The sequence below is a fragment of the Cygnus atratus genome, chromosome 2 (genome assembly GCF_013377495.2).
Source record: "Cygnus atratus isolate AKBS03 ecotype Queensland, Australia chromosome 2, CAtr_DNAZoo_HiC_assembly, whole genome shotgun sequence".
NCBI classification, from domain to species: domain Eukaryota; kingdom Metazoa; phylum Chordata; class Aves; order Anseriformes; family Anatidae; genus Cygnus; species Cygnus atratus.
This window is the reverse complement of record NC_066363.1, coordinates 7,154,306-7,177,524: the sequence shown is the minus strand read 5'-3', so window position 1 is coordinate 7,177,524 and position 23,219 is coordinate 7,154,306. Positions and strand designations below refer to the sequence as shown.

Genomic DNA, 23,219 nt, shown 5'->3' with positions numbered 1-23,219 from the left:
CAACAAATTGTGCAAGGGACTTTGTAACGAGGGTGCGCATTGCTTCCAAAGCACACAGGGACAAAAGTGTTAAATATTATGCATACTTACCAACAGGACAGTGTCTGATATCTCTTCTCTCCTGTATCTTAACATTTGATCCGACCTCATAGAAATAAACTAGCTACAGAACAAGAGAATTTAATTCTACATTATACATACCAGTCTCACAGAGCAAGTGAGACTTTAAAGCAGAAACCAAACAACGAGACCAAAGGAGCTAATTATATGTACTGAAGAAGAATCTAAAAATCATTTTTAAAAAATGCAAAAAGTTGTGGGCTTATATAGAGGCAAGCAGGGAGCCTGTACAGTCCTGTTTGCAAGTATAGCTAGACTAATGCATTCCTCAACAGGCATTTAGCTTCTGAAGTGCCAAAACACCTGAATTACATGTCTGTCTTTGCCTTGTGCAAAGAGAAAGAAAGCCAGAGCACCAATCTTTCAAGAGTCAGGCAATTCCACAGTTCCTTCTGGGTCCCCTCGCAGACTGATGGAGCTACAAGAGCTACTCCAAGGGTGACCACAAGAGGCTGTGCAAGAGCCACGCAGAGCCCCTTCCAGCAAAGGTTGCGCTCTGATCCCAGCACGCCACCAGCCTGAAATGCTGAGAGTACAAAAAAACCCACTCAGTGTTTCCATAGTGCCACATCAACTTATTTGCGAGACCACAGCTGAGACTATGTGCACTGACTTTGTTTCAGAAGCATTCACGGAAAGGACTGGCCCACAAAATATATGGAAAGTGTGATCTGCTCTGAGCACCAAAGTTGCCCAGAAAAGTACTGTTAAAAACAGCTGTGCTGTAAATAGCTGCTTAATCACTTCTACACAGACACCCCTCACTATTAGCTTCAAAACGTGTTTTTGAATGTTCAGGTCCGTATGATACAAAGCTCACCAGCAAAATGGAACCAGTATCAAAGCAGATGTTATCGTGGGCTTCTCAGAACATCTTGCATCTGCACTGCCTGGCTCTTTTCAGATATGGATAGTAGAACAAACTGGTTTTGCTTAATAAATTATACTTTTTTAGCCTGATTGGTCAGTAAAGCACAGAAAGAGACAGTAAAGTCGAGAAGCGTAAGCACTGACCAAAATATTACCAGAAGGTTCTCACCCAATTCACTGTTGTCATCCACCAAAATAATTTCATGAAGAAGGCGTGCAGGAGTGCGATCGAGGACACTGTGTACTGTGCGAAGCAGGGCAGAAAGTGCTTCATTGTAGAAACAGATAATAACACTGGCAGACGGCAGATCAGAAGGGTAGGACTTCTCTCTACATCTGCAAACAGAAATACAGTATTTATCACTTTGCTTCAGAGGGACTTCCATAGGGATATGTCACTACTGAAACTTCATAAATGACATTAAATATGTAGGAAGAACCCCTAGCTTGAATATAAAGAGTCCAGGAGTATAAAATCTATAGTAGGGCACAGCATTTTAAGTTACTCGCTACATAATACAGAATTATAATTAGCATTAATACTTGTTAGAAAACATGGGATATGATTGGGGTGGGAGAGAGTCTGACAGATCCGTAAAACATAATGAGATTAAACACTAAAGGATTGTTTCAGCTGTCAAAACCCTGTCTAATACTCTCAGGTGGCTCATATGTACAGGAATGGCAAATATGACATGAGGCCTAAAAAAACCCACATCTTAATTGTCCAGCTGGTAGAGACCAGGGTGGACATCCCAGAACATCTCTGATGGTACTAAATACCTGCTTTGACAACCAAACATTGAGATTCAGCCTGCAGATTAAGACACGTAAGCCTAGTTAATACTGTCAGTGGAATCTAGACAGTGCCCAGCTCACCCTAAGGCAGAGAATTGCATTTTGTCAGCTGCAGAGCTCTGTGTGCTCCATTAACTGCACTGGCGCATATAATAGAAGTACAGACAACTGACTAAAGTGCAGCTAACTAAATTTAGGCATCTTAAGCTGCTTGCTGAATCTCACTCAAAGCAGAAAAAGGTCATTCTTTCTACTTATTTCCAAATTTTGTCCATACTTCTAATAGGGTACTGTATCACAGGTTAATGCCATTTCAAGATGCCATGCATGAGGGAATCCAATAAAAATATGAAGAATCATAAATGGAAACCCAGCAGGATACAAGAAAAGTCTTCATTGACTTGGAATGAATTCAACTCTTGGGAGAGATTTCAGCAAGTACGATTCATTACCTTGACCCACACCAAAGCAACCACTAGAAAAATAGACGTGGGCTTATTTATTTTTTAGTTTAGAGGTATTTTTTCTTTTCCATATGCATCAGATGGATTACAGAAAAATTCCGCTTTTTAATAAAAGCGTATTCAACAGCGCAGTCTAGATATCAAAGATTTCAAATGAGAAATAAAGCTTTTGTCCTCGGTCATTCTTCTTCTATCTTACCCTCTTTGGGGCTTGCAACAAATGTGAAGCAGTATATAAGGCAAAAGTCTTCTCCATTAAACACTCATTAACTTGGGCACTGGAATATTTCATGTCCAATTTACAAACGTACCAAAGACAGAACTACAGCATCTCTTCTGGTAATTACAGTACTCATAATCTCAAAAATAAAGGTTCAAAAAAAGATATTGTAGCATATTAAGTAAAAGAAAAAACAGCCAGCAACGTGAAAGAGACATAAGATGTGTAATCCTAGCATGGCTGGAGAGCAAGCTTGATTCCTTGGACTTATTTTTTAAAGTACTATTTTTGGTTTCTTGTTTCTATCAAAAGAGCTGTCAGTGAATCAACTGCTTACAAAAATTAATATGATAAACATTTGAATAAGCATACATCCATTCCACTTCTTCCTTAAGCATTCTTAAAGTGAATTAAGAATCATGAACGCTTTGCCTTTAGGGAACAGCTGTCTTCCTCCCCCTTCATTTATTATCTGTTTTCTGGGTTGATTTATGTACCCGAGTCTTCCCATACCTTCCACATATCTACCACATATCTTTCCAGTTGGTAAAAAAAAAAAAAACCTAGATCTTCACATGCAATATGCAGGAAAAAAAAAATAGAAGAGACCAAAGAATAAAACTCCTAACCCCAAGCACTTCTGCTAGAATGGTTGAAAAATCTGCCTTCAGTGACACAAGAGGCTGAAAGAGTATCTGATGGAAATGTAATACCAAAAATGTTACATACTAAATCAGGTAGGATCTGATGCAATGCCAAGTCTTTGAACACATGTAATTGTATCATATTTTCTCCAAAACTTAGTACATACTTTGCATCTCTTGTATCAGGTACCTCCCTGTGGTATCCCAGCCGGTTACTGATGAGCATATTGAAAGCATGCTTCTGGTAGCCCAAGTCTCTCACTTCCTGATCTTCTTCATTAAAAATCATTCCTGCAGAAGGAACATGCCAAGATCAGTTAACAAGCTTAAAAACATCCCTTGGAAACAATCAAGGAGTGAAATGTATGCTTTAACTTCCTCTAAAACCAACCACGTTCTTCAGAAACCACTTTACCCTCTGGTTTTGCAGAGTGCATTCGGTAAGCAGTGCTTCTGAGTAGCCTGCGCAACTATAATAAAATGAAATCATTCTCCAAACTGACATCTCCATTGTATTTATTGCCTTACCAGATACATTCCTTTCTCTGAAATGGCATCTTATTCTTAACACCAAAAAAAAAAAAAAATGACATCAAAGCAGCAAGACAGGAGAGACTTCAGCCACACAATGCATCAGCACCTAGTCATACAGATGAAGGGGACTAGAAGTAGGATTTTGGAGAGAGAAAAAGCATATTGACAGCGGTGGAAAAACCCTCACAGTATGACCTCCAATTCCATGCAGCTTTCCTGAGCCTGCAGTAACACAGAAATGGCTATGACAGAACTGTAAATTTCTTATTTCTCTCACCTGGGACTTTGACAGCAAATAAAACAGCAATAGAGCTAGTTGTTTCTCTGTTGATTATTTTAGCAGAAGCATCCACTGTCGCTGAGCACGGCAGAGACAGCAACTGCTGATATAAATAAGCACACTGCTAGATGCCAAGGTGAAATCCTGAATGCCATCCTGCCTGCCTTGTCTCAGTGCCATGGGCTTCTCTCTCACTGAGCCATATGGTCACCAGGGTGAAGACAAACAAAACATTATGGTGCTTCAAATTAAGTCCTCTACAGAAAAAAGTGGAGGAACTGGTAAGAGTGCACAGAGCTTTACTGTCCTTGCAGTCCCTTGCATTGGCTAGCCACTTCTGTGGCAATTCAGGTAGCAATGACATTTTGTTGTCCCTGTTCAGCTGGCTGCACAGAATCTGATGTCCTTTCAAGCCACAAAGACAATTCTATTATCAAGCCAGAGTGACTATTTCACTGCAAATTCAGTACAGGAAGTGAGCGGGTATCATGTAACTTATCTCCTTCCACCCTGCTCGTCATCTACTTAAGACTCAAAATCTGCAAAAAGAAAAAAAAAAATAATTAACAAGGTAGTCCTCATTTACACACAGCCTGGAGAACAAATTGCATAGAGCCATAGACTAATTCAGGTTGGAAGGGACATCGGGGTTAACTCCCTGCTCAAAGCAGGTCCACCTAGGTCAGGTTGCTAAGAGCTTGCCCACTTAAGCTTTGAAAGCTTCCAGTATCTCCAAAAACAGGGAATCCACAACTCTTCATGTCCCTGTTCAAGCATTATGACCACCACTGCACTGTTTTTTTTTTCCCCACCACTTGTCTAATCAAATCTCCTTATCTTAACTTATCATAACCCCTTGAACCACCAGCAGGAATCTGGCTGCATCTTCTTTATAGCCTCCCATTAAGATGTTTTTGACAGCAGTAAAATTTCACCTCTTTGCCTTCTCTCTAAAGCAGAATAAAAACAATCTCAGCTTCTCCTCACACCTCACATTCTCCCATTGTCAACATTTATGCAAAAGCCACCTGAGCTCTCAAACCCAGAGAAAATGTGACATGTTAAAGAAAACGGAAGGAAGACCATACAAAAAATGTAAATGAAGAAAGCTTCAAAACTAAGGACAAATCCTGGCTGGCCCTCAGAGCACAGCTGTGTCACCAGTAGATGTGTTTTGGCAGCAAGGCCACAAGCAAGGCTACAGCTAAAAGATCACCTTCAAGATCACCATTTACACTTCCTACCCTGGCACTTTTAGTCTCAAGTACAGCAATGATGATGCAGTGACGCTGTCAAATACAAGGTCTTGACATTTGTGCAGGACCAAGTTGGAAGTGCTGGGAAGCGGTGCCTGCTGAAGACATTGGATACAGCCACATCGCATGTCTGGTGGTGATGGAAGCTGTCACAGATTACTGCTCCCACTGTGGCCAGGCTGCCTCACGAGGAGGAGGAATGAGGGCCTGATGTGTGAGGGGCGGCTGAGGTCCCTGGGTTTGTTCAGCCCCGAGCAGAGCAGGCTGAGGGGAGGCCTCATGGCGGCCTGCAGCTCCCTCACGAGGGGAGCGGAGGGGCCGGCGCTGAGCTCTGCTCTCTGGGGACAGCGACAGGACCTGAGGGAACGGCATGGAGCTGGGACAGGGGAGGGTCTGGCTGGGTGTTAGGAAAAGGTTCTGCACCCAGAGGTGGTCGGGCACTGGGACAGGCTGCCCAGGGCAGTGGCCACAGCACCGAGCCTGACAGAGATCAAGCGTTTGGACACTGCTCTCAGACACAGGGTCTGGTTTTGGGTGGTCCTGTGTGGAGCCAGGAGTTGGACTCGATGATCCTGGTGGGTCCCTTCCGACCTGGGATTTTCTGTGATTCTAAGTCTTGTCACAACGGCAGTGCCTCTCTTCCAGCATCAGGTTTAAAGGGATATAATGGCCCTCCTTTGAACTACATGCATTTCTAGCATGAAGTTTCCAGCTTGTCATTTCTGACACCCAGCTCAATCATTCCTACATGCTCAGTGTCACAGGAACACCGTGATGCTGGGTCGACTTATGACATCTCCTTGACACAAAGCACAAGCTTAAACACATACCAAATGCTTCATTCTACAATCCTCCCATACCCAACCACTAACTACTTCCTTCTGATCTTCTGAATATAGACTAGAAGGAATGCTAATGCTTTTAAAACATCCTTATGAAGAACATCATCCAAAATGCACGCAAAAGGCCCGGAAGATTTCAGTCCAAACAGCAGACACAGGCCCTTGGAAAATAAAGTTTGCAACGGAAACATTTCTGGCTTTACTTCAGCAGAATTATTCTGATCTCAGAAGTTTATAAAGAAGACTTTACCCCACCAGATCGGTGGTTTTGGTTGTCATATGCCAATCCTTTTGCTTTTTTTGCTTTGCGTGTTTATCACCACCCTACCCGACAGGGACACGAAGCCCTTTCCTGCAGCACCTGATCTAATTCAAAGAGAGCCAGCTGTCTCTTGATGATTCATGTACAACTTATCCTGGCACCAAAAATCCCCTTGGCTTTCACCAGCCAAACCAGTCACTCTGTCTGAAGATCAAGGGACTTCAAAGTCAAAAAGCTCTAATTTCTTTCCTGGCCAGCACTGAATAGCTGGAAAGAAATGGCCACCTCTGGACTGGCTTTCACCTCACTTGGCTCTTGTGGGTTTTGCAGTGAACTGATAAACATTTGAAATGCCACAAGGCAATGCAAATTGGCATTTCTGTTTTGGAGGGCGTTTTTCCACATATGCACACAAGTCTATGTGCAACTCATGAACTGAAGTTTGGCAAAGGCCTACAAATTTTTGAAGCTGGTGATGCAGCATTCCAAGTAATGACAAAAGACATCAGTCAGATATAAGTATTAAACTCCTGGCTATGGAGGATACTGTGCCATAATTCCCAAAAAAGCAGCAGATACTGATACTGCAATGCTCAGCATGTACCTCCAGACTTAAAGAAAGTTTGCAGGCTAATGCAACACAAATTCAAACACAGCAGAGAACAAAACTAAGCTGTAAGCAGTTAAATAAACAAAGCATTTTAGTTTGGAAGGCAAGTCTGGAAGACAAACTCAAATCATCTCATTGATGAAATATGTTCCAACGAAACACGCAGACCTTTGTTGGTACAAAATAAGCAGGACTTGGCCCTCACCACTGCCATCTCAATCTTTCACTGTAATTTTGTCCCCCACACATTTTTTCTTGTTGATTTCATACTCCAAGGATGTTCTTCTCATCAATGGGTCCTCTTCGTTGTGTATTGTTATCAAGCTATTTTTAAGTGTTGCATATGATCAGAGCTCCTCTGTGGGGAGTAAAAGTTCATGTATTTGAGCCCGATCAATATAGGAGCAAGATATGAAAGAAAAATACATTGAAACTTCCAGAATCAAGAACTACATCAAGGGTAAACACCCTGCTGCAATCCAGTCCTCAATAACACACAGCACAGCTGTAAGTGTTAGGAATAGTATATTTTGGATCACACACAGTAGAATAAATTTCAAATAATTTCTAATTAAGGGAGCCACTAGTACTACCTATATTTTAACACCAAAACTACTTCATTACGCAATTTGCACCAGAAATCCTCTAAATTTGAAGCCTTCAAATCCCATTTCTGCTACTGTTTTCAATTTTGTCAACAACGTTAAAAAGCACTTACCCATTTCAGGAGAGAAGTCTACCTCCCCTTTAACTGGGTCCTGGACATGATTTCCAAGAGGATTTCCAATCTTATTCTCTTTCTGTTGCAATTCAGGTAAATGAACTGGCCCCCGGGTAAAACGGGGGTAGAATTTTTTTGGAAATGGCCTCTGAGGTTCCAGCCCCTTGACGGGCACATTCTTGAAGGACTGATTCTCTTCACTGAAGTTGAAATAAACAAAGAGCAGAAGTGTCCAGGTCACTGATGTGAAAAGGCACCCATAGCAGAAATAGCGAAGCGTGACACTTCCCATTGTAGACTTAGCATCGTTGAGGACCCATTCTCAATTACCTGAAAGAGAATAAAAACACATTGAGAGCACTGCCTGTTAACTCCTGAGGTTTACTCTTAGGAAGTTCATTCTCTAGGTTACTCTTCTGTTAAACAATTTTTGTAACTTCAAGCAAGACCTTAAGAATGAAATGCCTCTTCACTTTCCCACTCAAAAAGTATGACCACAATTGCTCAATCTACATAGACACTATTGCCTTTAAAAATGAAGGGAACAACCACCAAGAGCCCAATGACACATCACACTCAAAGGTAAACAAGCAGTTTTCCCTCATAGCAGTTATATAATTATATTTCTTCCACCGCAGTATGAGATGTTTAAATGAATGTAGGCACACAAAGAACGGTATTTAACCAGGCATACCACACACAAGGAATCTGTTCTTCCAGTTCAGTTCCCATCCCGAAACACGGGACGAGAGAACACAGACTCAAAAAGCTAACTAGTTAAGTTCTCCTTGCTCCATATTTAAGGACACCATCACGAGCATCCCAGAAACTACAGAAGTCACAGGATGAAATTTAACAAGTACCAAGACAGTCACATTTACAGATACTTTTCCCTTCAAAAATAGAGAAAGCAGATATGGAAGAGGGGAAGAGCAAAAAGCTCTAAAGTAGTTCTTTGGCTTCCTGCAGACTCTGGAGGAGATGCCCACCTAGAGCTGGAAGGAAGCAAACAACCCAGAGTTCTCCTGTAGGCATCCCTCCACTAACAGCACTTTTGCAAAGTATTTTACAAGTTACTAAAGCTAGCAAATCCCTGGAATGAAGCATGTGAAACTGGTCATAAAATTGTATTTACAGCCCCAGAGAATCAGGTAAACTTTTTGGAGTTTCTCATGTCTAAACAAGGCTCAGTTCCCAAAACTGTGGAAAAAAAATAACTCAAAGAATTAGATTTCTCTCATCACTATCTCAACAGAATGAATTTTTTTCACAGTAACAAAAAGTCAGGAAAATATTTAATAATCTTTTAATTAGTAAAATGCTTGTGTTAAGAGAAAGTATTGGGGGTGGGGGTCAGGGTTTTACACTAATGCATTTCTCAGACTTCTCAAGAAATTGGAAACAACCAGAAGTCTTCAGGTCAGCCTGGCAAGGAACAGACCACAACAACATTTATGAGCACAGATTATTTCCTTCTCAGTATGGAAAACTACTAAACAGAAGTAGAAGGTGCTCACGATCCCAAAGAAATCTATAAAGATCCCACTTATTTTGGCAGCCCAATTCTGAGTCCTAAGTGACCTGCATCCAAAAATCCAAAGTCCACTTTCACAGACTGCACCAAGTCATTGTCTCCCTTCCAGGAAGGAAAGTTTCCAGTTAAATAAAGCAGAAAACCTCCTCAAAAATAATTTACCTGTTATTCTCACCACGTCAAACTTCCTCACTTCTGCAAGGGAACAGTCTATGCAGCAGTTACGCCCAAGGAGCTTAAAAAGGTCTTAAACGGGGTTTAAACCTCACGCTGACCCTGTGCGTCCAGATGAATCGCATGCTCTGTGAAACAGGCTCTCTAACGCTGCCACACACAAATCTCGCTGTTTGACTGTAGGGCCACGAAATTGGTCAGGCAACAAATGCTCTGGGGCTAAAATGATTAAAAAACCCTCATTCTAGCTAGCAGAAGGGGTTACCAGCTGGAGAGATGCAGATCACCGATCCCCAGTACCTCACTGCCTGTGCGAACAGCGGTCAGTTATCATACCAAGGCGAATCTAGGCTCAGAAAAAAAGCACAGGAGGCTGCAAAGGACCAAGATTAGATAAACAGCTACATCCTCTCATCATAGTAATTCTTCCTGCCCGACAGCCTGCAGACAATTAATACTTATCCTAGAAGATGATCTGGGGGCTTGCCAGCTTTCTCTTGCCGGGCCACAAGAAGGTCAGCTGCTGTCCCACTTGTCCAAGGCGAATATTCCGCTCCTCAAAACCTCTAGAATTGTTTTCCCGTTCACTATGGTAACACAGATGCGCAGCCCCGCATCGTGGCACACGCTTACACAGCAGACAGAGATGTTCTAACCCGACAGCTGTTCCTCCAACCTTTTCATTTGGGAGCTATGGAGGCACACATCTACACAGCAGCTTGCACAGGAGAACCGAATCTCGCCCTTGCTGTCCCAGCTAAGGGATAAGCACGGAACAGCATCTCCACAGCCTCCCAGATGTGTTTCACAGATCTGTGTCAGTGCTGCTGAGGCACTTCCAGCCACACCAAAGCAAGTTTGCTGTGCCCGAGATCAGACGTACTCAGATGAAAAAGGAAGGGATGAAATGAGTAATCACCAGTGCGAAAAGGTTGCCGTACATCCCTTCCATCTCCAGCAAGCCCTCTGAGCGGGCTGACAGCACGCTCTTGGACACCTACCAGATCACTGCTACAGCAGCAGCAAACACAAACCTGAGCATGACAGCATTTCCACGTGTTCTTTCCTAAGGCAGGGCTGCTTCACCTTCCTTTCCCCTCCTTTGTTGTTTTGCAGCTTGGTGAAAGGGTACAAAGGTTGAAATGCTGCATTTAAAATAAATGCCAGAACCTCCACGATGCAGAAAACCAGGCCCTTTCAGTAGCTTGCTATTCAACCAAGACATTTGGTAATGCATTTGGCAGGAAAACGCAGACTCATTATTTATTTTCTTTAAGATCCACTTGTTTTGTTAGAGGCTTCTTTTTGGAGGCAGGGTAGAAAAAAAAAACGCAAACGCTGCCTACAAAAAGCGCAGCGGGGCTTATTAGCTTACCTGATTTACCAGCACGTGAGCATTTACACAACCGTTCTCTGATGGATTTCAACCACTGCTACCACTTCAACAGCGGCAGAAGTCACGGTCTGAATCAGTGCTGTATGCTCCAGTCTTAAATCAACCACGATGTCTCTCTCAGGTCTGTGTTAGTGAAGAGGCAGCAGCGTGTTTTCAAGCCCTAAGCAGCACCAGTCCTGCTTGGGACCTGTCCCAAGGGACCAGGAGAGCATTCAGCCCTACCTTTCTGCGCATGGCTCTCCAGAGGGAGGACCGAACACTTACACTGGTCACAAGGACCCAGAGGAAACAGTCACGGACGCCTCCACTTCTACCTCGCTGCCCTCCCTATCCAGGGCTCTCTCCTGCAAGCCATTTGGACCCAGCGAATAAACTTACCCTGCCCAGCTCCTTTCGCCTCCCATCCTGTGAGGTTCTCCAGCAAACACACTTTGCTGCTTTACCAACAACCGTCTCCGACTGCCTACGCGCCGTCGCAGCTCGCCGGTGGCTGTCTAAAAACATCCATCCTCTCCCAGCTGGTTTCTCCAAGCAGGATTTTGAAACTTCAGCGAAGCCAAACTTTTTTTTTCCTTCCCCCAAAGTGTTGGTATCTTTCTCAACCCAGATATAATCTTTTTCTCATGCTGCTTGTGTATTTTTGAATTTAGGGGCCCTAAACCTCTGGTAATGCAAGCAGAGCTAGCAGGTTTAAGTAGTTAGATAGAAACAACAAACTGAAAAAGCAGATCTTCCTTATCCAGACAATGTCCATGTGCTCATAAGAATAATTTTCACCAGCGTAGTAAATACAGTAACACCCAATCCGGTCAGCACAAAATTGCTATTTGGACAGGACAGTTAAAACCTATTTTTATCTATTTAATCAAATGCAAGCAAAAATAGTAATTGCCACCTAAAGAACCAAACCCCTATGGTTTAAACATATCAAGAATAACTTAATAATACAGTTCCTCACCGATTTTACTTGTAACTCAGATTAGATCTGAGGGATCTGAAGTGTTTTGCCTCTCAATTTCTGGAAAGCAGCAGCTGCCAAAAGAAAGTTTCCAAACTACCTCAAGCAACTCTTTCCCAGAAATGCATGCAGGGAATGAACATCCAGACTGAACAGAAGGCATTTCCTCTCCGTCAGCAACACAGGAGCTGTCACAGCAAATAATAAATCAATCACACCTTGAAGTATCTTACAAGCCTTCATTAACATTTACAACAAAGCGGCAATGCACAGGATTTAGGGCTGTTTGCACCGGGCTACTTAGGAATCCTGTCAGAACATAATCCATAATCCAGACAGACATAAATCATCCGAGGTGGCAGCATCTCCTGCATCAGGAAATTACAGCCTGTTTTGGAGGCAACTGCTGTGACCGAGAAGGGAAAGAAGTCCATGCTCTTAAGAGCTGCCCTTGATATCAGCTCAAGAGAGATGACGTTTGTAATGCGCAGTATTCTGGGCATTTCTATCAAGTATTCTGATTTACAGTCTCTCCCATCTTGCTCCATTTTGACTGTCATATGTATCGTCTGACAGTTTTCCCACTTTGACAAAGCCTTGGAACTAAGTTTGCACAACAGAATGCCAGGAATAAAGTATTCCTCTCTAATCCCCACAAATTCCAGTGCAGAAATCCCAGTTCCTTGCACAAGCAGTAAATCATTTATACCTCTCTTTAAAAAAATAAAATAAAAATTAAGTGTAAGTAACTTAGTAAAACTCTCCGAAAGTCAATCAATTGCAGAGAAGAAGAAAACGCAGGAGCCTACCTGCCTGACCCAAGGTTCAGCAATTCCTGTGCAATAGGGTTCTCCACGTCGCACCAACTTCTTGTGGGTTTCTTCTAGAACCAGCATGAAATCCAACCCACACATCAAACCCAGCAACATCTACGTTTAATAACTGGCCCAACAATTACACTCTGTTCTTGCAGACAGCCTGGAAGAACGCCGTTAGGAACCTGCGCAGCTCTCACACTGACCCAATGTACGAGCCTTCGATATTTGTAATGAAAAAAAATGCCAGCCACATTTCACAGTATTTTGGCTTAAAGAGCCTGGAGCTACTTTTCCTCTACGTCCAGCCACTGCTTAAACACCAACATCTGCTTGGATTAACCTCAGCAGTTTAGTAAACACACCGTATGACTGGATATTTCAGGACTGTGCCAAAACTTATGTTTGTCAGAGGTCAAACAGAGGATCAGATTAACCTCAAGATTTTTGAAGCAGCGGTCAGAATTATTTGAGAAAACCTGAAACTCTGCTTGTGGTTTGTCCAAGAACAGCTTTTCTTTAAAAAAAAGAAAATACAGGGATGACAGAGATACAACTCATACTACCCAGACTTCCTGCAAGTCTGCCTGTGTATTTTGGACCTCTATTAAGGCAGGGAACAGATGTGTATAATGCTCATTTCTAAAGAGCATTCTAGTAAAATATCATTAAACTAATTTTTATCTTGCTACAAAGCATCAGGATAAACTGCTACGTGACCTTCTACAGCTGCTTTTAATTTTTAATTCATTATTTATTGGGGATGGGGGGAGAAGCAGAACAAGAAGATAAGGTAACACTATTTGCAAATGCAGATTTTGCTCTTGTAATGGCCTTAACTCCTTATACAATTCTCAGCCTCCACGACGTGACAGCTACCATCGCTGCTCTTCCCAAGAAGCCCCAGCATGAGCAGGCTTTCCTATTTTCTTGTTGACTCACTGGCAGACAGCATTAGCAGCACAACGAACAGAGGCCAGATCAGGAAGCAGCAGCACCCCGGTAATACACCCATCACACACACAGATGGCATTCCCCACAGCTGCTGCGGTTTCATGAAACTATTTGTTGGGTTTTTATTTTCCTGGCATCCCTTACATCGCAAGTAGTCACCAGGGAGAGACGGTTACTAGACGAGCAGGATGAAGAAGGGACACCTTAGGTTGCTTTTCCTGCAGGGTTTTATGGACTCCAGCACGCACCACTAGAAGGAACACACATTCAGAACACAAGTTAGAGGCATTTCTAATTTAAAAGCTAAACCTAACAAAACCTAATTTAACAGCTTAAAAAACCTCTTACTGGATTGTTTCAGCACAAATTTTCATCTACCTGCCTGCTTGCTTTTAGTCAAGAACAGCCATTAATTTTTGACCTCACAGGAGGGATGGGTCATCACACTTTCTGAATTAAATGGCTATTTTTGACACAACACAGGCATGTAACTGCTCACATAAAGACTGTTTGGAGAAACAGGCCAGAGCAGCCTCAGCACAGACAAAAGCTGAGAGAGAAACTCCCCGACTGATGACACAGCTTGGAGAACCCAGGAGATGCAGCTGAATGCCAGTCAGCAGCACGCAGGCAGCATCAGCCGGAGTGCAGCCGGGAGGATGGGGATGCGGGCACACCACCCCTGTAGGACCACGGTACCCACCTGGGGATTTTCCAGCACATCAATAAACTGGAGCGAGCTCACCGGAGGCCACCAAGACGGTCACGGGCTGGAGCATTTGCTCTGCGATGGCTCTGGAGGACCTAACAGCAGCCTGCTCATACCCGCAAGGACGTGAGCAGGAAAGCAGAGCCAGGCTGTCCACCGAGGTGCAAGTTAGAAGAAGGAAAGAGCTAAAAACAAGGCTGATATACCTTCAGTCACAGCAACCCTCACGCAAAGAAATATACCGCAGACCACAGGCTGTCCTATTGTATAAGATCATTTCTCCCTTTCATTTTAATGAGATGACACACTAAAATCTATTTTTAATGAGCCACTGCAAGTCACTTCTAAATGCAAATTTAAAAGGTTTGGGAGCCAACAGTTTAGTCATTTCAGCACAGCTATGGAAATCCATGTCACACCAGCTAAAATAAATCCTGCTGAAATCAACGCGTTACGGAAAAAATCATCTTAAAATACCAATAACGTTCTACTCCAATAATACTTCACAGATACAAAGACACAGAGACTAGTTGCATCAATTGCTGAAGACCTAAGAAACTATGAGTACACAAGTCCGAAAAGCATAGTGTTTTTATAATATTTTTTAAAAAATTATGGTTTTAGGTTCCCACTCCTCCCTATTTTATCACTGTCAGATGATTCACTTGTAACATATAGTGATGTGTAGTTCAGTTTTTGGACTTTAACCACAGATGGATAAATCCTGCATACCACTATTTTTAAATCCGCAAACGATATAATGAATGCCTCCTCCAGGAACATAACTTCTCTTATCAAGCTTTTTGGAATTTCTCAACGCCCATAGAAAAAGCTTTGCTTAAAAGGCTGCCACACTGAAGTGAATGGAAACATATTCAAGCTTTTCTTTTTAAATCTCCACTTCAAATATTTCCCTGCAGAAGAAGGTATTTTAAAATTTTTCAGCATCTTTCACTTCATCAACAACATAGCATACTGGATTTTCTGTTTATTGATAACAAATAGCACTCTCCCTGCATATTTTTCCTGTCCAAGGAAAGAGTATCTCAAAAAGGTTCTCATTTATGGATACAATTTTCATGCAAAAAACAGCTAGAAGTTTGGAATGAAGAAGTTTCATAAGAGTCAGTGTCTCTCGTTAACGATCAACCTAACAGAACACCAGTTTGGGTTAAAAACAACACTAAACTGGAAGTTAACATAGCAGTCCAGTTTGCGATTACAGACAGCAAGTACACTTGGATTAGACAGTTAGTTAGTTACTCAAAATCCCAGTGCTCAACACTGAATAAGTAAGTGCTATACCATGGACAGTTTCATGCTGCTGCAGTGTCCTCTTTCCCCTTCTCCCTCCAAAGCTACTTGTTTCCTAAAAGACAATTGCACGCATGGCATTAGGGGGACCTCCACCAAACACGCTGCACCGTAGGGCTGCTCTGCTGGACGTTGCTTTCAGCCATCTGGCACAGAAATACATGTCGTGCCGCTCATGGACTCCTAAAATACCTTCTTCCTTTTAGTTGCTGATATTTGCTTTCTGCCAATTGAAAGGATGAGATTTTCTTTTCATTGGCAAAGCCAGCTTTCAAGGAAGCCAGAATGTTCCTGTACTGTCTCCCAAGAAAGGTGCGTACACTTTGCAGTGCGGCTCTTCCTTCTCACGTATAGCTTAGAAAATGTCAGGATTAAAAATAAAAACCACACCGACAATTCCTTTTCTGATGCGTCTCTCAGATTAAAGATCCACATATCTAAGTATTAGTTCAACAACCCCCCAGCACTATATATAAATGCAAAAGGTAAGCGAGCTTACAAGGTCAACTACGTACAAGTAAGCTGCTTAATACCTTTTCCAAATGTTTAAAACCTACCTAGCTGTTCCTTGCATATTATGTCCCCAAAGCTCACCAAAATAAGAGTAAAAATACAGATGTGCATGCAAAATAAGTAGATAAGAAATGCTTCTACACGAACAGCTGAACGGGAAAACGCTCACCTTCTTCCAGAAGAGCCGGCACTAAAGAAGCAGTGCAAGGTTACATAGGGAAAACAAATCCACTGCAGTAGCAGTCAAATCCAGTTGGTGTCTTCATTCTCAGTGAACAATAAAACGCTGAGCCTGAAACTTAACACTTTGTTGCTGAGCGCCGCTTCCAAGTCCTTACTGGAAATGGGGTAACAAACACAAGCTTCCCTATGACAACAGGCTGATCTGGAGGGGGTTCAGGACACGAACTCGACAAGGTTATTCCTCATTTCACTGCACAGACTGCCCCAAAAAGCACTGTTAGTACTTTTTTTTTTTTAACTAAAGAAAAAAAAGAGGTCATTTTACTGCCACTAACTAGAGAAACATAACCAGTGAGTGTATTTCTAAGGAATCTTTCATCATAGCATCAGTGGATTAGACCTCAGTAATACTAGAGAAAGCCATCATTGAGTTTGTATACAAATTCTATAAACTCCTTTAGTCCCGATTTTCCAAATCACTAGCAATTTTAAGACTTCCACGTTTTGACTGCAGTTTTCTAGGTATGCTTTCCGCTCAAATGCATCTTTTTAGAAAATTTTTTAATCAAAAGTGCTTTGAGCTTTTTTTCTTCCAGCTTTCTACAAGAAAAGTGAAAACATTATCCGGTTCTAAAAAAAAATAAATAAGTAAAAAAATAGAAACTTAATTTGGCAGCCCTCCCGCCAGAAAAGCTGGCAGGAAATTTGGCAATAAAACAGACCTCACTGAAGCACTTTGCAGTGAGGCACAGAAAATTGGAATTGGCTGGGCTCAGCTTTAAGCCTGTGACTACTGACCATAGATATTTTTTTTTGCAAATCCCAATTCTGCAATTACTTCCAAGCAGATATCCCCTTGTGCAGAACTCAGTACTGAAATCAACAGCTGCATATAAAATATGCATTTGCAAACTCAGACTAGAAACTTCCTAAAAAACTATACCTGAGCTTGTATAAAATGCAAAGCTGCTGCAATTACTTTATTTCCTACAGAACTAAGAACTCTGTGATGCTGACTTATTGAGGATAGATGGTTAAGCTGTACCTTGCCCTACAGCATTAGGTTACAGAATTCACTCAGACTTCCGAGCCTATTTCCTACAAATCCTACAAGGCTAATTCCTTTCTCTCTTTTTTTGGAGGATTTTTATTTTCAAAATGCAGAAGCTTACATAAACAAATATGACAGCAGTGCTATGTTTGCAGCCCAGGCGCGTTGCATTCACTTACAGTCAGCTGCCAGAAATTGCCACAGGCAGGCAACAGGAGGCGGTGAGCTACTCGCTGCGTGCGGCTCTGCAGCCTGCCTGTGCAGCTCACTTCGGACAGCCCTGCATCAAACACCTCCAGGGAGCTTGAGCAACTGATATTAGTACACAGAGATGTATTCGTTTAAAACAGAAAGTCAAAACCTAGCACCACAGCTGTGAGCAAGGTGAAAACAAGTTAGGGTTTAAATCCACACAAGCTGGCGTATCACACCTGTGATCAAATCCTTCTCAGCTGCTCAGAAGTGTTAACTCCTGGTGAGGTTCTCTGCACGATGAAGAGACAGCACAATCTTAGTGAGATCCTCCACATCTTACAGCCTGGCTTCTCCCGCATGGTTAGCCATTGCTAAAACACGTAGAACTGTAAGGAATGCTAAAACCAATGTGTTTAATTGAACCCAGTGACCATCTGCATTTCTCCTGTCCAGAAACAAAGGTCACTTGGAGTTTTTCGCTTCAAGCTTTAGCACAGAGTCCACACCATTTGGAACAGCATAACAAGGGACTTCTTTTTTCCCCTCCAGTAAGGAACTTTTTCAGAAACCCTCCCATCTTCTTGCTTGTGGATCTATTTTCACAACAGAAGTTAAAAGTCACTTCCGCACGCTAGTTTCTCGCTAGTTCTCCCATTTTCTCACTGCCTCAAGCCATTAATACGAGAGAGGAAGCCTGAGGGTACAAACCAACTCCATCTTCTCCCTTCAGTTCCCAGACTGAACCAGGACACCCACATATTTAAGGCATCAGATGGAGCCATGGGATGTTCTGGTTGAACTATCTGCTCTGCTACGGATTTTGATGAGATCCTCAGAAACTCATTGTCTTGGTCCCTCCTATTAAACCCAAACGATGCATTAAGGCAAACACATCAAAGGTTCTGCAGCCACAATAAGCAGAAATAACACAAATATCTAGTGAAGTTCTGGGTTAGAAGAGTAAGAACTCATTCTTGCTTCTCCCCCAAAAAGCCTACCTGTGAACTCTTGCATAGGAGACACACTTTTCCCCTTTCTTAATAAAATCCAGTAATACAAACAAAAGAGGTACCCACCTTTACTGCTACAACCCTATCTACAAACGGAGTCAATGAAAACACTTTCAGTTGTATCTGAACTAAGTTATTACGTTTAATAAAAGGTTATATTGCTAAATATTGTATTTGACAGTAGGGTAGGGAGTTTTCCAAATGCATCAGCACACAGACCTTCTATGGGCATGTTTCCGAAAAAAAATTGTGGATTTTAACTGCTGGATTAGAGTGATAAATCACCAGCACACAGATTTCACACTGTCTGTATGGAAAGCAAACTTGTGCAAGTTATGCCAATACTTAATATTTTCTTTCATTTCCTTCTACATGATTGTACAGACACGCTTCCCTCCTCTTCCAAGCAAATTCCTTCTCCATCCCCTACTGGTCACTTCTCTTCTGCTTATCTATTGCCAATGCTTTTAATAAGAAAACATTCTCACGATTTCGATGTTGAAATCGAGGATGTTGCAATAGCACTGTTGATCTGCTGTTCTTTCATTTTCCCATTTCAGTAGAAGCCACGGTTTCCAACGCACTGATAGCACAGAGGGTAAGCATGGAATCCAAAACTTAGTCTTCTCCTGGTTCACAGGCGGTAAGTCTCAGTGTCCGCTGATGCAAGAGATAAGGCATGCTAACTGACAAAATTAAGGTATTCCAAGAAACAGACGACTAAAGAAAGCACTTCTAAACAGCAAACTCCCTAACAAATGCATAAGAGGTTTCAACAGGACCCATAAAATCATTTCTTCTTGGTATTACACTTCAGAAATTAGCAAAATAGTCAAAATACCTATAAAGATTGATTTATAAGGAGTTGTGCGTCAGAACAGGATAGAGTTCTGTGCTTCCTGGAAGAGGATCTCTCTTAATTCAGCCCACCTCTGAGGTCTAAAGCATCTAATTTAACCCTTGTCTGCACAAGAAAATCTATGCCACTTAGCCAAGCAATGCTTGGACAGCTTTAGATACACTAAAACCAAGACCTCTACATGCTCTTAGCATTCATTAAGCATTTGTTTAAGTCAGCGTGGCATACAGCCACCTTTTACTGAGGAACCCTGCTTTTTGCACGCCTCTGCAAGTCTGTTAGCTGAACCTGTCCATTTAAAATTTGACTTCTTGAACGGTGCTGCACCTTACAGTTCAAGTCTCAGGAATTACACAATAAAGTTACCGCAGATAAGCGGTTACCTCACATTAGTCTCTCTGCTACATTTCTTTATGCACGTACTCCTTCCCTCTTACACGGCAAGAGAAGTGATTTTTGTTCAGGTAGCTTGCTCCACGGCAAGAGGGATTAGAGAGACCATGCATGCCAACAGCCACCGCAGCAGAGCTGATAAGGTATCACTTGTCAGTCAGAGCAAACGCTCAGCCTCCGAAATGCAGAACCTTGCACAGCTACTACCACCAAAAAGAAAGAAAACCTCAACAGCTCACCTGCCCTGAATTCAGTTTAGAGCCAGCAAAGACATCTAAGTGCCCACCTGTGAGCAGTACAGGGTAGTGGGGTCTCTTCCCTAGCCCGCACGTCTATTTCTTGCTCATATAATAAAGCATAACGTAGACAGTAGGAAAGTCTGAGGTTCCCCATATTAGGGGTTTGGAAAGAGTGGAAAAGTTGATTCACCCTTGAGCACTGTAGTCCAGTTTCAAAAATGCAAAGAGTCTGGCTGCAAAAAAACACTAGACTGCACAAGAAAGGGCTGAGATATAGCACATCACTCTTACAGGCACTTCAATCCATACTCTCTATTTTGGTAACACCATCAGCTGTTTAACCCACAGGCTTATATTTTCACAGCTTGGTGAAGGAGTTCAGAAGGTCATAAAACAATATCTGAAACTTAGTAGGCTTGAAGTCAGCTTTTGATTGAAGCAGTATCAACAGCTTCCTAATTCTGCCCTTTTTTTTTTTTTTGCACTGTATTACTGGTTTTCACAATAAAGTATTTACACTAATTACACAATGCTGACTCACACGAGAAACGTGCTGGAGCACAGCTGAAAGATGTGGTAGATACCATTAACTTTTATGCAAAATGAGCCAAACAAATCCATTTTCTCATGCTGCTAAACACTGGTTTAACAGCCAAAGACTCTGTACTGACAGTACTTTATACATTAACACAGTAGCTGCAACAGCAGATGCATTCATCTCCATAAGCCACCATATGATTTGAAATGAAACCTCAGATAAGGATCAAGATAGTTTCCATCTCCCACAGCCTAACATGGATTGAAACAGACTTCACCCCTGTAATACTTTTTTGAGGGAAAAAAAACACATGAATTTCTGCACTTGAAATACATGGGCCTATTCTTGCTCTTTAACAGCAAGAAACGGAGTTGTATTGCAGCATCTCTCCAAAATGAAATGTACTAATGAAGGTTACTTGAGTTTAGGGGATACCCATAGCTGTGGTACTGCCTAGTCAGACAGACGGAACAGTTTAGGAAGGCCGTAAACCGAACTGTCACAGAAAGGAACAATGACTTTTCCTCAGTTTCACAGAATTACAGAAAGATTGAGGTTAGGAGGGACCTCCGGAAACGCCAAGCCCCCTAAATTTGACTTTGTCCGTTAAGTTGGAAGCCTCCCTTTACTTTCCTGTCCCAGTAATCAAGACATGGATGCTCAGACTGCATCATTTTACAGTATGTTCCAAGGTAAGGTAACTTAAGTAAAAATGATCCTCCCTCTGTCCTTTCCACCCCTGCTGTATGCTATTTTCTTTTGCTTGAAGACCCGAGTTCCCCATTTCTACCATCTGCTCAGATACTTCTGTTCTTATTTGTTTGACCCACACCTTGCCCTGCTCCACACAGATGCCCTTTACCTGCAACAAAAAACTTTTGTTTCTCTAGAGCTTAATATCACAAAGATAGTCTGTACAGAACAATTTTCTACATTAATAATTCACCTTTATTTCTCTCACCATGCTGTTCTGGGGGCTTTTTTCCCCGAAAAAGCTTGAATCACACCTACTGTTATTTTACACCACTATGAGAAGGACGATCCAAATTCACCCATTCCCATCAACATAGTAGCTTACCAGGAATTCCTTCCAGTTTTACACCCACGTATAACAGAGTATCGACACACCTGCTCCAAAGCAAAGTGGTCAGGCAGCAGCAGGCACGCACCAGGCCCTGAAACTTGCAGCGAGAATCACTTAACCCAAAACATGCCACGTCACCTGCTGGTTTCCTCCTCCGAGGCTGTGAGATGAAGGCTCATTAGAGCTGCAGTGCTATTTCTCCCCTTCCCTGCTGCAGAAGAGCTCCTGAAACTCTGCAGGAGCTTATCTTACCCAGAGACGAGGAAGAGCTTACACAGAAGGCACGCGGTTCTTCAGAGCCAGTTTTACTGGGGGAGGCCAATCACTTCCTAATCAAAAGCCTCTTATCTGGAACCACCTGGGCTGTTAGGATGATACAGTGAGGCCTAGGAATCCCAGCCAGGTGGTTTTATATGTGCAGAGAGGTTCTCTAGCCAGCAGCAGGGCAGAAATACAGCCAGGAGAGCTGGGTGCCATCCCTTCCTGAGCCCCCGGGTCCGCTTAAGCTAACCAGGGATGCCTGCGAACAGTTCCCTATTAAGATGGGATCCATAAAATAAATAAATAAAAGGCAGATACTAGATCAGAAAGTATTCGATATATTTCGCGTCACTTACACACTGCTGTAAGTAAGGACAGATGGGACGGGATCTTAGCTGAAAAGCATCTTTAAGAGAAATCAGGTGGATCAGCGAGCGCTGCTGCCCACCTGTGTAGTTAGCACCCTGGCGTGAGGAGGTTTCACTGCTGTCTGAAGCAGAAAGCTGCGCTCCCAACATGTTAGATGGGATAAAACACAGATTATTCGCAGAGCAGCAGCAAAACCAGGCCCCGATTTGGGGGATTTTCCCTTGGGAAGAGCAGGGGCTGCACTGCCGAGCCCTGTGAGGCCACCGTCCCCGGGCTGGCACGGCGACACCGGAGACACCGCGACACCGGGCAGGTGGCGGCACAGGCACCGTGTGCCCCCCGGGAAACCTGGGGGGGGGGGGCGGGGGCTGCGGCTGTCGCCTGCCACCACGCCACCCCGCAGCCCGCTCCAGGAGCCGCAGACCGAAGAGGAAAATCCCCCAGGGCAGCGACGAGGGCTGGAGCCAAGCGAACCAGCCTGAGGGGGGCGGAAAGGGAGCCGCGCTGCCGCTGAGCCCACGCTGGAAGCCACGGGAACGACAAACGAGATAAAAATCCAGGGACCCCGGGGCAACCGGGGATCGATTGCGTCTCTCACCCCCCCCCCCCCCCCGGGGGCTGCCCCTCACACCCCCGCCGCTGGTCCCCTCGCACTCACCGCGGCGGCGGCGGCATGGTCCCTCCGCCCGCCCCCTGCCCTCGGTGGCGGCAGCTCGCCCCACAGCGGCACCACGTAACCCCTGCCTTCTCCTTCTTCTCCTCCTCCTTTTTTTTTTTTCTTCCTCCTCCTCCTCCTCCTCCTCCTCTTCCTCCCCCACGTGACGCGGCCGGGGCGCGGCCGCCATGACAGGGGGGGCTGAGGCGGCTCGAGAAGATGGCGAGCGCCGCGGGCGAAGGGCTTGTGGCAGAGTTTTCGCCCTCCTTTTCTCCTCGTTGAGCCGTGCGCGGCTCCGAAGCATCGCAGGGGGTCGGGTTGGGTGGGTTCAGTCTCCCCACCCCGGGGTTAGGGTTGCGTTTGTTCGGTTTTGCCACCCCCGAGCTGCTGTACC

At 43.5% G+C, this 23,219-nt stretch overlaps 1 protein-coding gene across 1 annotated transcript in view; it reads right to left on the bottom strand.

Annotated features, from left to right (window-relative positions):
* The window catches only part of GALNT11 (polypeptide N-acetylgalactosaminyltransferase 11), a 45,572-nt gene extending 22,582 nt beyond the window's left edge, over nucleotides 1-22,990 (bottom strand). The window contains exons 1-4 of the mRNA XM_035554356.2: nucleotides 22,829-22,990; nucleotides 7,619-7,951; nucleotides 3,284-3,407; nucleotides 1,160-1,326 (exon numbers count right to left, since the gene is read on the bottom strand). Of these exons, the coding sequence (XP_035410249.1) occupies nucleotides 1,160-1,326; nucleotides 3,284-3,407; nucleotides 7,619-7,913 (586 nt within the window). The 5' untranslated portion in view covers nucleotides 7,914-7,951; nucleotides 22,829-22,990. The remainder of the gene's footprint in view (nucleotides 1-1,159; nucleotides 1,327-3,283; nucleotides 3,408-7,618; nucleotides 7,952-22,828) is intronic.
* Nucleotides 22,991-23,219: the final 229 nt, after the last annotated feature.